A 15,156-nucleotide genomic window follows, 5' to 3' on the forward strand; every position below is an offset into this window, starting at 1 on the left:
AACTCAAAGGGCAGAGATAGGCAAGACAATGCATAGCCACATATCCGGTGCGTACCAGGTGAGTTAGGACCCTTTTTAAAAAAAAAAAATTGGTGAAATCATTTATCACGCGTTTACTAGGGCCAGTAATTCTTGTTATAATTACCAATAGGGACATTAGAGACACACACAGCACATGATCCCTTTCATCAACTCACTCGCTTCTTCTTTACCGATCATTAATCAAAATCATGAACAATTGCATCTTTTGATTCAGGATAACGAGATTTTCGAACCAAAATCTCAAAATAACTAATTTTTTATGAAAAGAAAGAGTCTCAAAGTTGTAAGCTACTACAGAAAATTTTAGGATTTTCATTTTGGTTATTGAATTTTAATTTTATCTATTTATCTTTGAATTTGATAATTTTCAATCAAAATTAATTTTTAAATTTTTAATTTTGATAATAAAATAATATTATGTGATTTTTTAAAAAAATATAAGAGCTCAAAAAAAAAAAAGATCACTAGAGATACAAAACTCTTTTCATGATTTTGTTTTTTAAAAAAATTCTCTCAAAAGCTTTCAAGCTTTTTTTTATTTTTTTTATGCTTGAAATCCAAAAACACAGAACTCTACTGAATGAATCCTAAATTAATTCAAGTTCAAGACCTTTCTTTGCAAAAAACCACCAAGCCAAATCGCCCCCATTAAATTCTACACGGAAAGCACAGTAATAATTTCTAAAAATACGAGAAGCTATTTCTACTTTGGCTACGTGTGCTGCATCATCATCATCATCGCTACTGTTGGGGGCATTGATAACTCCATCCTTTGATTGGATATCATCATCCTTCCCTTCCTCTTCATGCAACCATTGTACACCAACCGTCCTTATTAGGATAGCTGACGTGACAACCACTGAAATTGTCACGTCATCACCATTATCAAATGTAGGATCATCGCCCCCTAATTTCCAGTGGCATAGCGATTGGATTTCACAAACCTCATCCTCGAAACGCATATATAAGACACGGGCTTGACGACGCAAGGACTGGCCACTGGTATTGTTTCTGATTTCAATACCAAGTTTTTCATAGCTACTGTACCCTGACATCATACAAAACCTTGTGAACAAATTAAAGCCACATATCCGGTGCACAGGAGGTGAGGATATTTTGAATGAAAAGTTATCTGTAAACTCATTCTGAATTAGCCATTTATCCTCTTCTTTCTCCTCATAAAACTCCCTTAACTCCTCATCTTCATCAAATCCATATGCGACAACGTTGAATATGCCATCTATAACTGTTATCTGTACCACCAAAACAATGTCTATAAAATGAGCAATAGAAAAATATTCAAATGTAGATTTCAAAGACAATAAAATGGGTGAGGGAGGACCTGAAATCTCGATGGCTGTATTTGAGCACTAACCATTTCCATGATTCTGAACATGTGTGAGTCAAACTTTTGGATTAATTCTAGCTTTATCCGATCTTGGAACTTGACTAATTGATCACAACCATCTGCTTTAGTCCAAGGGTTTAGAGTTCGAACTTTTTGCAGTGAATTGCAAAAGGACACATCTAACAAATCCAAATGGGATGGAAGCTTTGGGAGTGCCTGAAGCATTTTGCAATTTCTTAAATATAGGGCTCTGAGTAGACCAAGATCCTTGATGCTTTCTGGAAGAAAACGAATTGGAGTTCCACTTAAATCTAGAGTCTCCAAGAAGCGTGGCAGTGAAAACAAGGTAAATCTCAACATTTTCCTCGTTGAAAACCTAGAGGGAAAGAATAGCTTCAATGGAAGAGATGAAATGAATGATGTACTTGCAACAATTCCATCACTTTGAAGCAACTTGCTCCCCTGATGATGCTCTAGCTCCATATTCAGGCTGTTAAGATTTGAGCAACCATCTAAAACCAGCTCTTGAAGTGAATTCAATCTACTCATTTCTTCTGGAAGCTCCATAAGACTTGTACAATTTCTTAGATTTAAGATCAACAATCTTTGTAAATCACCAATAGATTCGTGAATTTGAACCAAACGGATGCAGTCTTCAAGTATTAGCTTTTCAAGGGCTGGGAGACCCGAGAAGTCTGGGGTTCTAATGAGATCACGAGAATGACGGAGATCAAGAATTTTCAATTTTGAAAGAAACTGTGAAAATACATGAATTTAGTTGTTATCAATTGAAAACGAGAGAGATAGCTATAGAGAGACTTGATACATACCGGTGTGCCCTTCCAAGCATCAACTAGACAACTTCTGGATAGATCAAGAACCACCAGCTTCTCCAAGCATATGTGATTTGGTATGGATCTCCAAGACAATCGATGCCAACATAACCATATCAAATTCTTGGGAAAGTGCTCAAAACTTCCATGAAAATTAGTGTAGTTTAGTTGGAGAAATTTTACATCTGGCATCTTTCTAAAAGCATCCGTGCTGAGGATGGGAAACAAACTTGTTTGGCCAGTTTGTAATTTTCCCCCATCGGAAAAATCGGAAAGCCATTGTTGAAAGAAGTTAAGCCTGCGGCGCTTGCGACAAACCATTGAATCAGTACAGACAACTTCTGCATAATGATCTTCCATTAATGCATGCATATCAATGGTAAGGCCGCGTAATTTTTGAGCATCCTGCATAATAATATTAAAAGTACATGAGAAAGGAAAGTAGATGAATGAATATGTCAAGGCACCACAAACCATTTAAGTAGACATTTAAAAAAATTCAACTACTTACAGTAGTTCCTTTCAAAACTGTAAAAGCATCCCCATGATGCCATATTCTTTGACATTTGGGTGATTCTTGACGAGCAATTTCCCTACCCATGTCTCTTACTAGTTGATGCATCCACAACCTTTGATCACTGTTGATTTCAACAAGACATCTATCGATGAGATTGTCAATCCCAAATCTTGCACCTTTATCGAGCCCATCCAGTATCCTAACTGCATCATCCACATCCATTCCATTGAAGAAACATGCGATATCAAGGAATAAGTTCTTCGGATAATCACCATCAAGAAAGTCGTAACTTATTCGAAGAACCTTTTGAACTTCAAAATTAGGAATCACTTCCATTTGTTGTAATGCGCTTTCCCATATCTCTCTTTCTTTTCCAGACAATGAAGAACCAATAACTCCAAGAGCTAATGGAAGTCCATTACAATGATGTACTATTCTCCAAGAGTCTTCTACAAAACCATCAACAGGGTCAGCTTGTCCAAAGGCATTCCAACTGAAAAGCTCAAGTGATTTTTCATCATCTAGCGGTTCAACTTTGCACCGGACCCCCTCAATATCATTAGCTGAAAACAAAGCCTTATTTCTGGTTGTTACAATGATTTTACTTCCTTTACAAAGCCAAATTTGCATGCCAATGATTTTATTGAATTGGTCCCTTTTGTCCACATCATCTAGAACAATACGAGTTCTTCTACAACATAATGCACCCTTAATCTTCAAAATTCCTTCATCAGGATCATTTATCTCAACAGTCTTGTTTAGGATGTCGAAAAGAAGTTGCCTCTGTAGGCAAACTATATCCTTTGACCTAAAATTTGATAGAAAGCTCTTTCCTTCAAATTTATGAAAGTTCTGGTTAAAAACACTCTTAGCTATGGTCGTCTTTCCAACTCCACCAATTCCATAGAGTAAAGCAATGGCAGCACCATGGGATCTGTCGCACCCTCCCGAGAGCTCGACGTCGCGGCGACACTTCCTCCGTAGTGGGGATTCGATGTTGGGGTCTTTCTGTTGTGAAAAAGGGAGTCGCCACCTAGTATTATGGTCACTAGGAAACCTAACTGGTCTTTCAGAGATTCTAAGGCAAGGGACTGGTTGCGTAAAGGGAAGGTTTTAGCACCCCTAGTACGCCCTACCTAAGGTAAGCTGCTTGGTGTTTGATTTGCCTTATAAATGTTATGGTGTTGATGTTCTCTAATCCCATCAGTTTCCTAGGATAAGTCTGCTCTGATGAACGAAATCTAGGGTGCTTTAAAAACCTATTTTTTCGTCTCGTAAACCGTGGAGTAAAAAATTGATTGAAATGTCCTCGATTATAATCAAGGCTTCTTTCAAGGATTTGTGCGGATTTATTATTCCTAGAAAATTATTTTGGATATTTACCACTCCGGGTTTCTTTATCCAAATATTAACAGTGAATAATAACAAATTATTCCCAATAATATTTTGGATATTCGTCCTTTAAGGATTTCTTTATCCAAACATTAGCGGTGAATAATAGATGAATTCCCCCGAAATAAGATTTTTATATTTTTTGGAATATTGGCCAATACCCTTTGGAGTTTTACAAACATGTTGTAAAATCCAGAAATGCAAGAAAAATGATTTTTGTTGTGTTAAGAAATCCATGCGAAAACACATTTTCAAAGCTTCAAATATTTGTTTTTTATATAAAAAAAAAAAACATAAAAACAATGTTAGGGTATTGGCCGTATGCAGGAAAACAAAACATTTTTTATTTTATATTTTTTTTGATGTCTCGACGAAAACCGGGTATTTTCATACCGGACTTGTATCTTTATAGTACAAAAATACAACCTTGCAGAAAATCACAGATTTTTTAAATACATCTTTGAAGAAAACTTTTTGAATGGACCAGACCCGGCCCAAAAGGAAAATGGGCCGAAATCAGCCCAAAAATAAAATGGGCCTACTTTCTACAGGGCTGGACTCAGCCCAGCCCAAACCACATGACTGGGTACTGTTCACTGTACAGTAACCGTGTCACTGTTCCTCTGCACAGTAACACGTTAATTAATTTTCCAGTTACTGTGCACATGCACAGTAACCGGGTAATTATTATTCTCACATTAACAAAGCAAACTGCATGCAAAAGACCACGTTACTGTTCAAGTGAATTAAATTTCACTTGAACAGTGCAAACACAAAGCAAAAAAATTACACAGTGCGGGAGGTTACAGTTCAATCAAAGTTGGCGGATTAACTGTTCAAGTGAATTAATTCACTTGAACAGTGCGGTGAAATGCAGGCAAAGAGAACCTGTTACTGTTCAAGTGAATTAAAACTCACTTGAACAGTGTAAATGCAAAGAAAACCAATGCGCACACAAGGTGAAGAGAACAAACCTGGAGATGAAGAAGCTGTCTGCGTTCGTCCGTTCCCAGTCTTTCCCTCCTATCCTATGTTGGCGTCGGTTTCCCTGTTTTTTCCTTTCCTCTACGTCTTTGTCACTCTCTCTCCTCGGTTTTCTGCTCTTTCTTCTCCTCTATTCTGCAAGTGTTATGTAAAAAAATGAAAGCAAAGCCCGAAAGAGATGATGAGCTGGTGCGGTTGGTGGTGTTGCTGCCACTGCTCTTCCTCCTCTGGTGTGGCTGTTGGGATGAAGGAATGATGAGCTGGTGCGGTTGGTGGTGTTGCTGCCACTGCTCTTCCTCCTCTCTGGTGTTGCTGCGGCTGCCTTTCCTCCTGGTGGTGCTGCTGCTGCTGGGATGGAGGAGATGATGAGGTCGTTGGCAGCGCTGGTGCGGCTCCTGGTGTTGCTGCTGCTGCTCTTCTCCTGGTGCTGCTGGACCGAAGGAAATGGTGAGCTGACGATGGCGCTGCGGAATGGATGTTCTCCCCTCTGTATTCTCTTGCTCTTTCTCCGTTTTCCTGTTGGCTGCTGCTTTACCTAATACCTGCTCCTGGTCTGCTGGCGAAACTGGTTTTCTTCAGTCCTCACTGTCTGCGTTCGCCTTCTGCTCTCTTGCGTCTTTGTTTTGCTTCCGTTTCTCTTCTCTCCCTCTCTCCTCCGTTCTGTTTTCCTTTCTCACAGTAACGAAAGGATGAAGGAGAAAAAAAACTCACTCTGTTCTCGTGTTGCTGGAAGGGAAGGAGGGCTTCTGCTGATTCGGCTACTGCGGCTGAGACAAGGTGCAGCTTCGGCTGGTTCTGCTACTGAAGCTGAGGAAGGATATGGCTGCGGAGGAGGTTACAGCTGGGCGAGTGGCTTGCCATGGTTCAGCACAGGTGGTGCTGCTAGCTGCTCTTCCTCCTGGCGTTGCTGCTGGGCTGAAGGAGAGGATGAGCTGACGATGGCGCTGCGGCTGCTGGCTGGTCCTTCTGTGGTTTCTTCGGTTTATCTTCTCTCCTTCTGCTCGTCCCTGTTGTATTCTTCCTCATCCATTTGGTCTCTGTCTTCTTCCCCGTGCTTCCCGTCTTGGCTCTGCTGAGAAGAAAATGGTTGCTGCTGCTGTGGAGTTCGGGGAAGGCTGGTCTTAAGAGAAGCTGCTGGACCGTGGGGGAGAATCTGGTGGTGTTGGGAGGAAGCCGACGATGCCTCACAGTGGTCAGGAAGGTGGCGGTGTGCTTCCAAACGGTGGAGGGAGAGAGCAGAGAGAGAGGTTACCGTCCTCTCTTCCCCTCTGTTTTCCTCCTTTAACTCCTTTTCTTTCGTTCAAAACTTTCCCCCCCCTTCAGTTTTCCAGCCCTCTCTCCCATTTTCAAAAACTCTTCCCCCCTCTTCTTTTCAAAAACTCTCTCCCCTCCCTTTTGCAGCTGCGTCAAAGGGGAGCGGGGCAGCAGCATGCGCATGGGAAGCAGGGGACACCAAGCCAGGGCAGCCTGCGCTGCTCCCATGCGCCTGCGCTGCTCCCATGCGCCTGCGCTGCTCCCCACTCCTGATGGTCTCGGGCAACGGCATGCACATGGGGGAACGGTGTCTACACTATTTTGAGGTGTTTTCTTTTTTTCTTTTTATTTTTTTATTTTTATAGGGATCCAAAAATGGGTTACAACAGGATACATCTTGCAACCATGAGTTGATATCTTGTACTAGAGGATCTCTTCCAATGAAATGAGGGGGTACATGAAACATTTTTTGATCCAAATTCTTTGAGATATTCTCCACAATAGATTGGACAAACGGTGCCTCGCACCTACATCAAAAAGTAAAATACAATGTACGATAATTAGTAGTCTCTCTATAAGCAATAGAAATAAACAACATTTAGCTATGAAATTAAAGCAGGTTGTGTGTCAATGATTTGATAGTTTAAACCAAATCATGATTGGAAAAAAAAACAACGAAGAAATCATGAGTATTTTATTTTTGTTATATGTTTTCTTATCAGTATACTTAACTGAAAGAAATTAAGAGTTCACGACCAGCATTCTAGTCTTATGCCATGTATAGTTTCATAAAGAGATACAACTTACCCATCTCCTAGAACCATTCCAGCTAAATCAGCCACTTCCTTTAAAGCAATCCTCCACCCATTCACCCGCTCCATCTCCTTGTTGAAGCTCTTTTCATGTTCCACAAATGCTGCAGAGAAGCTCCCTGTTTGACGTCCGACTTGGGATGGATCCACATCATAGAATATTGGCAAAACTATGCAGTCAGCATTCCTCTTACGTTCCATGATCATTACAAGTTCATCGAGGCACCATCTCGACGAAGCATAGTCTTTGGAGAACACGATTATCGATATTTTTGATTGTTGTATTGCCTTCTGGAGCTCGAAATCTATATTCTCTCCTCTCCGAATTTCATTATCATCTCTAAATGTGTGAATCCCTGCTTGAACCAGGGCCGTGTAGAGGTGATCGGTAAAGTTCTTGCGGGTGTCTTCACCTCTAAAACTCAAGAACACTTGATATTTACAATTAGGAAACCGTGAAGAGTAGGATTCTTGATACTTCCCAGCAGCCATTTCGAGTCTAGCAAAGATAAGACTTTTCAAAGATCTGAACAAAATAAAACGAGTTGCAGGATTAATGTCGAGAGTTCAAGATCGACAGCACACCAACAAGCTGAAGTGTTCATATATTATTCTCTTACTTTATCTTTAAAACAATTTTCAAGTTATTTCCCATCAATCAAATCCTCCATGCCCTTTCAGAAAAATATCTGTACACATGATAAATTAATCTCTATGCTGAACCAAAAAAATCGGTTGATGAGATCATCAATAATTAGTTTCTAATAGTGAATTAATTTAAGTGATTCTCAGTTACAGCAGAGTTACATTCCACAATATAACATAATACTAAAAGAGATGAGAGAGAGAGAGTACCTGCAATCTTCACTTTCCCTTCGCTGATGTTCTGTTATCAGTTCATCAATTTTCTGCTTTTAAATCAACCTTAAAAGTCTCAGTGGTATGGGCCATCTCCGCGCTAGGACCATTTTTTTTCTCTTTAATTTGCTTAGAATTGAGAGAGAAAGGGTGGATTGTAAATTTAAGACAAGTCATCCCCACAAGTCCCCTCTCTCTATGGTATGGAATGCTTCCGCGTGAGGACTTGGATGTTGAATATAATCACTAATCTATTTGATTATAGTATTTTATTTTGATCAAATAGATTAGTGATTGGTATTACTGCATGTATTCCTTTAACAATTTTTTTGTGAAGTAAATTATTATTTAGTTAATCCCTTTATTTTAATAACATAATATTAAATCCCTAAATTTTATATCTGTTTGCCATTAATTTCTCCTAGTTTTCCATTACGTCTAATTGCCTTTATTTTAATATTCCAATCAGCTTCTCTGACCTCACATGCTTTTATAAATGTTTTTTTTTTTTCATAAAACATCGTTAGTAGACCAATCAACAACAGGTAAATTAATTAAAAAAAAGAATATTGTCTTCGGTTTAGACCAAAACGTATTGTATCAAATGTCTTTCAAGTAGTTGAGCAAAGAAATCTGATCATACTAAAAACAAATAGGGATTGCTTTCATTTTACTCCTAACATTTAGGACTAATCCAACTTTTCTTTTATTTTGGACAGAAAATACTTTATAGAAGTTATGAAAAAATTAGAAATATCATATTATTTGCTGATTATATCAAATTTGATCCTCAAACTTTTGATTGCTATATATATATATATATATATATATATATATATTATTTTGAATATTTTTTTCAATTTCATCCCTTAGAATTTAATTTTTATATTAACCTTGATCCTTATTTTTATAATTGTTATTTACTTTTTCCTTATTATTTTTTAATTGAAATTTTTTTTTATTTATCAAATTCGATCCTCATTCTTTTTATTGTTACATATTTTATTTGAAATAATTTATGAAATGATAATTATTATTATTTTAATTTCTTCGTCTTTCAACTTTTTTTTTAATTATATTTGATCTTTATTATTTGATTATTATTTATTCTATTTGAGATAATTTATAAAATTATATTTTTTAACAATTTCATTCTCATTCAACTTCTAAATTTGTAAGATTTGTTCCTCATTGTTTTAATACACTTGAAAAAAATAAAAAATTAATAAGTTATTTTCCAGCTCATTTTCCATAACATAACCAAACACTGGAAAGTGTTTTCCAACTTATTTTCTATTACATTACCAAACATCGGAACATAATTTACTTTTCCTGAATTTACTTTCCAAGAATTCACTTTCCAAAAGGAAACTACTTTCCAGCAAACAAACGGGGCCTTAATTCTGAACTAATTACCTAAATACAATTTAATAAGTGAAAGTCAATTTTGGTCCCTATTTTCTTGTTATTTCACAAACAAACCCTCAATTGGTCACAATCTTTAATAATCTTTTCAATTATGCCACTTGATTTCTTTGATTGAGCACTTAGTGTCTTTTACAGTATGGTCCTTGGTCTTGATATTCTTTAATTTCATCCTCAATTGCCCTTTTATACTTTTAATTTTTTTTTATTTCACCCTTGATTAAATTAATTTGCCTCTCAAAACGTCAACACCCATTCATTTTAGTCTTTGAACCTTTAATTATTGCAATCTTGACACAAATTGATTCTCAAACTTTGTTTTTTCTTCAATTAAGTCCCTAGTTGCATTAATTAACATAAACCAAATTTCAATTAAGTCCCTAGACTTATTGATTCTTCTAATTTCTAACAAATTGACTTCTAAACTTTATTTTTCTTTCATTTTAGCTCCTGATCAAGCCACTTAAACCTTTTTAAAGTTCAATTAAGTTTTTTTATTTTTTAATTTAATTGAAAAAAATTGAAAAAAAAACTAAATTTAACAAAATTTTCTCATATGAAAAAAAATCAAACAATTAAGAACATAAAATTTTTTAAAAAAAAAAACACACAAAACTTAGAGAAGAAATAGGAGAATTCTTACCTTATATTAGTTGTGGGTTAATCTGAGAATAAAAAAAATGACATGTTATGAGTTAATTAACAAATAAAAAATTAAACAAACCGAGGAGAAAAGAGAAGGAGAAGCCATACCTGTTAGAGAAAAGAGGGTAGGTTCTCGAGGAGAGAATGAGAGAGAGAAGAGAAAGAGTGGGAGGTTTGGTTGGCGAGATAAATAGCAGAAGAGGAAGAGAGAGAAAGAAAAAAGAGAGAAGTTGTGACATCCCCATTTTTATTCCGGGATAAATTCTCAATTTAACATGAAAATCCAGGATATTATTTTTTTGCTTAACATATTAATAGGATGCTCTAATGAAACTTAATTAACAACTGTTAGACAATTGACATTTTAACTCTAGTGTTTCAGTTTGTCTAATTGTTATTCAATCAAGTATTGTCTATTTTCTTTTCTTTCATTTCTGTTTTGATTTGGTCAAAGTAAATCCCTTGTTTTTCTGAAGTTGTTGCTGAGTTAGTGGCAGCACATTGTCCACTACAGAGTTGGTGGCAGCACATTGTCCACTACAGAGTTAGTGGCAGATAACTAGGAAAGTTTGTTAAGTTTTCTCATGTATTTAAAGACATGAAGTTAAGGAAATACTTACTGAGACATTTTATCAAACACCTTGTGTGTAGTTCGTGTTCTTCAATACTCAGCATTGTTGTTCTTGATTGTGCATCCCTTCACCTGCACAAAACACAGCAACATAATTATTAACAGTGGTATCAGAGCTCTCTTAGATCTTACAGGACCAAAACACCTTTTTTCAAAATCTCAAAAATGACATCCAACAACCTACTTTTAAACTCCCCCGTTATATTCACTGGCGAAAACTACCACATTTGGTCAGTGAAGATGCAAGCTTTTCTTGAAGCTTATGATCTTTGGGAAATTGTTTCCGAAGACAAACCAGTAGCTCCCTTACCAACAAATCCCACTATGGCTCAAATCAAGTTCAGCAGTGAGGAAAAGGCAAAGAAATCCAAGGCAAAATCAATCATCCAGAATTCTGTGGCAGAAAGCATTTTCTACAGAATTATGGCATGCAATTCAGCCAAAGAGGCTTGGAACAAACTAAAAGAAGAATACCAAGGCAGTGACAGAACAAGGCAAATGCAAGTGCTGAATTTGAAGAGAGATTTTGAGGCACTTAACATGCAAGAAGATGAAACAATCTCCAAGTATTCTGATAGAATTTCACTAATTATCAACAACATCAGATTACTTGGAGAAGACTTTCCTGACAGCAGGATTGTGGAGAAGGTTCTTGTGACTCTTCCTGAGAGGTTTGAATCCAAAATCTCCTCTCTGGAAGAATCAAAGGACCTCAGTAAAATCTCATTAGGTGAACTAATGAGTGCTCTTCAAGCACAGGAGCAACGAAGAACAATCAGGCAAGATAGATTGACTGAAGGAGCCTTTTATGTGCAAAAACAACAAGCTGGAAAAGGAAAGAAGTTGCTTAATCTGAGAAGTAAAGGCAAAAATGAAGGGGGCAGCACCAGTGAAGGTTCAAAACAGAAGAAGTTTCCTCCCTGCACTCACTGCAAAAGAAACACACATTCAGAAAAATATTGCTGGTGGAGGCCAGATGCAATTTGTGGAAATTGCAAGCAATCAGGGCACATCACAAAGGTCTGCAAGTTTAAAAAATCAGACCCAAAACCTCAACAAGCTCACCTTGCGGATGAAGTTGATACACAGGAGGAGCAATTCTTTGCTGTCACTTGTTTCTCAACAAATGATTCAGCTGATACTTGGCTTATCGACAGTGGATGCACACACCATTTGTGCAATGATGCTGGAATGTTCAAAACCCTTGATGAATCTTACAAATCCAGAGTAAAGGTTGGCAATGGAGAATTTCTGGAGGTCAAAGGCAGAGGGTCAGTAAATGTTCAAACAAGTTCAGGTATCAAAATCATTCCTGATGTGTTATTCATACCTGAAATCAGTCAAAATTTGTTGAGTGTTGGACAAATGATGGAGAAAAACTATTCTCTTCAGTTTAAGGATCATAAATGCACTATCTTTGATCCTTCTGGAGAACAAGTGTTCTGTGTAAAGATGAAAAACAGAAGCTTTGTTGTTGACTGGGATAAAGTATCTAATCATGCATATGTGAGTGCTACTCAGGATATTTCAAATCTTTGGCATAAAAGATTTGGCCATTTCAATCAAAAGGGCTTGTCAATTCTGAAACAAAAGGAAATGGTTGAAGCATTGCCTACATTGAATGGTGAGATTCAATTGTGTGAAACATGTCAACTTGGCAAGCAATCCAGGCCACCATTTCCTAAAGGGCAAGCATGGAGAGCCAGCCAAAAGCTTCAGCTCATCCACACTGACGTGTGTGGACCTATGAAGACAGCCTCATTATGTGGTAACAAGTATTTCATTCTCTTTATTGATGATTATACTAGGATGTGTTGGGTGTATTTCATCAAATTTAAGAGTGAAGTATTTACAATCTTTAAAACATTCAAAGCTTTAGTTGAGAATCAAAGTGACATGCTAATTAAATGTTTAAGATCTGACAATGGTACTGAATATACCTCAAATCAGTTTCTTGAGTTTTGCAACAGCAGAGGCATTGTGCACCAGTACACTACACCATACACACCACAACAAAATGGTGTGTGTGAGAGGAAGAACATAACAGTAATGGAGATGGCTAGATGTCTCTTACTTGAAAAGAAAATGCCAAACAAATTATGGGCAGAGGCAGTCAATACCTCTGTTTACTTGTTGAACCGACTTCCAACCAAAGCACTGGAGGACAAGACATCATATGAAGGCTGGAATGGTGTCAAACCTGCTGTAGATCATCTTCGAATATTTGGCAGCATATGCTATTATCATATAGCTGAGCCAAAGAGGAGCAAACTTGACAACAAAGCTCAGAAGGGAGTTCTTGTGGGCTATGGAATAACTACCAAAGGATATAGAATCCTTTGCTTACAAACAGAGAAGGTAATTCTCAGCAGAGATGTGAAGGTTGATGAAGCAATCACATGGGATTGGGAACATCAGAAAAATATGATTTCTGATCAACCATCCACCATTCAACCTCAACTGGTAGCTGATGAATCAGTGGATGATTTTCCAGTTAGAGGCACAAGATCATTGGAAGATATTCACCTAAGATGCAACATGGCAATTCTATAACCAACCAGCTATACTGAAGCTCAAGAATTTCCAGCATGGAGGAGAGCAATGGAGGCAGAAATGGAAATGATCAACAAAAATGCAACATGGCAGCTGATTGAAAGGCCTAAGCATCGCAAGGTGATAGGTGTAAGATGGGTTTTTAAAACAAAACTCAATCCAGATGGGTCAATATGCAAATACAAGGCTAGATTGGTGGTAAAGGGTTATGCTCAGCAATATGGTGTGGACTACCTAGAGACCTTTGCTCCAGTAGCAAGGTATGATACTATTAGACTTCTCATTACACTTGCAGCACATAACTCTTGGCAGATTCACCAACTTGATGTCAAGTCTGCCTTCTTGAATGGATTTCTTGCTGAAGAAATCTTTGTAGAACAACCTGATGGGTATGTTGTTAAAGATAAAGAAGATTATGTGTATCTACTTAAGAAGGCCTTGTATGGGTTGAAACAAGCTCCCCGAGCTTGGTATGACAGAATGGACACACATCTGCTTCAACTTGGGTTCAGCAGAAGCCAAAATGAAGCAACTTTGTATGTGAAATCCTGTGGTAACCATTTTCTAATTGTATCTATTTACGTAGATGATATGCTCATCACAGGAAGTGAACTTGGGATGATCCAAGAGTTCAAAGATGAAATGAAGAAGATGTTTGAGATGTCTGACCTTGGAATGATGAACTACTTCCTTGGAATGGAAGTGATGCAATCCAGCCATGGCATTTTTACATGCCAAAAGAAGTATGCTTCAGACATCCTAAAAAGATTCAAAATGCAGGATTGTAAACCAGTGGGGACTCCTATGACAACAAGTATCAAGCTTAGCAAGGATGATGAATCTGAAAAAGTGGATGAAAGTTTGTATAGAGGCTTAATTGGCAGCCTTCAATATCTTACAGCAAGCAGACCTGACATATTGTTTGTTGTGAGCATTCTTTCAAGGTTCATGCATTCCCCAAAGGAGACTCATTTTATTGCAGCAAAAAGGATACTTAGATACATTAAAGGTACCATTGATCTTGGTATTTTCTGTCCAAGATCATCAGAAGGAGTTGTGGAACTAAAAGGCTATACTGACAGTGACTGGGGAGGCTGTGTTGATGATTCAAGAAGCACTTCAGGGTATTTATTCTCACTCAATTCAGGTGTCTTCACCTGGAGTTCAAAGAAGCAAGAGACAACAGCTCAGTCCACTGCAGAAGCAGAGTACATTGCTGCTGCCTCTGCTGTCAACCAAGCAATTTGGTTGAGGAAAATGTTAAAGGATTTGGGACATGAACAGATTGAAGCTACTAAAATCATGTGTGACAACAGTTCTGCAGTATCAATTTCAAAGAATCCAGTCTTTCATGGACGTACAAAGCATATCAAAATCAAGTTTCATTTTATTAGAGAAGTTCAACAATCTAATGAAGTGATGCTGATTCATTGTTCTTCCGAAGAACAACTTGCAGATATATTTACCAAACCACTACCTAAAGAGAGATTTGAGACATTAAGACAAATGATTGGAATTTGTCGTCAAAATGTCAAGGAGGAGTGTTAGACAATTGACATTTTAACTATAGTGTTTCAGTTTGTCTAATTGTTATTCAATCAAGTATTGTCTATTTTCTTTTCTTTCATTTCTGTTTTGATTTGGTCAAAGTAAATCCCTTGTTTTTCTGAAGTTGTTGCTGAGTTAGTGGCAGCACATTGTCCACTACAGAGTTGGTGGCAGCACATTGTCCACTACAGAGTTAGTGGCAGATAACTAGGAAAGTTTGTTAAGTTTTCTCATGTATTTAAAGACATGAAGTTAAGGAAATACTTACTGAGACATTTTATCAAACACCTTGTGTGTAGTTCGTGTTCTTCAAT

At 37.4% G+C, this 15,156-nt stretch overlaps 1 protein-coding gene across 1 annotated transcript; it reads right to left on the reverse strand.

Moving 5' to 3' along the window:
* Positions 1 to 513: 513 nt before the first annotated feature.
* LOC7484299 (disease resistance protein RPV1) lies at positions 514 to 8,275 on the reverse strand. Its single transcript, XM_024603611.2, has 9 exons — positions 8,038 to 8,275; positions 7,178 to 7,708; positions 6,765 to 6,897; positions 3,861 to 3,862; positions 3,280 to 3,674; positions 2,735 to 3,135; positions 2,221 to 2,628; positions 1,385 to 2,146; positions 514 to 1,295 (listed from the first exon to the last, which is right to left on the reverse strand). Exons 2-9 carry the CDS (start codon positions 7,672 to 7,674, stop codon positions 630 to 632), a joined length of 3,264 nt encoding a protein of 1,087 aa, XP_024459379.2. The 5' UTR covers positions 7,675 to 7,708; positions 8,038 to 8,275; the 3' UTR covers positions 514 to 629.
* Between the last annotated feature and the right edge of the window lie 6,881 nt (positions 8,276 to 15,156).

Source organism: Populus trichocarpa, chromosome 6 (genome assembly GCF_000002775.5).
Source record: "Populus trichocarpa isolate Nisqually-1 chromosome 6, P.trichocarpa_v4.1, whole genome shotgun sequence".
NCBI classification, from domain to species: Eukaryota; Viridiplantae; Streptophyta; class Magnoliopsida; order Malpighiales; family Salicaceae; genus Populus; species Populus trichocarpa.

Excerpts from the sequence above, each read along its gene's own strand:
- LOC7484299 (XM_024603611.2), bottom strand. The coding sequence starts at position 7,674 with ATGGCTGCTGGGAAGTATCAAGAATCCTACTCTTCACGGTTTCCTAAT. Across the intron at positions 6,898-7,177 it reads GGAATGGTTCTAGGAGATGG|GTGCGAGGCACCGTTTGTCC; the intron begins GTAAGTTGTATC and ends TTTTTGATGTAG. Across the intron at positions 2,629-2,734 it reads CAGTTTTGAAAGGAACTACT|GATGCTCAAAAATTACGCGG; the intron begins GTAAGTAGTTGA and ends ATTATTATGCAG.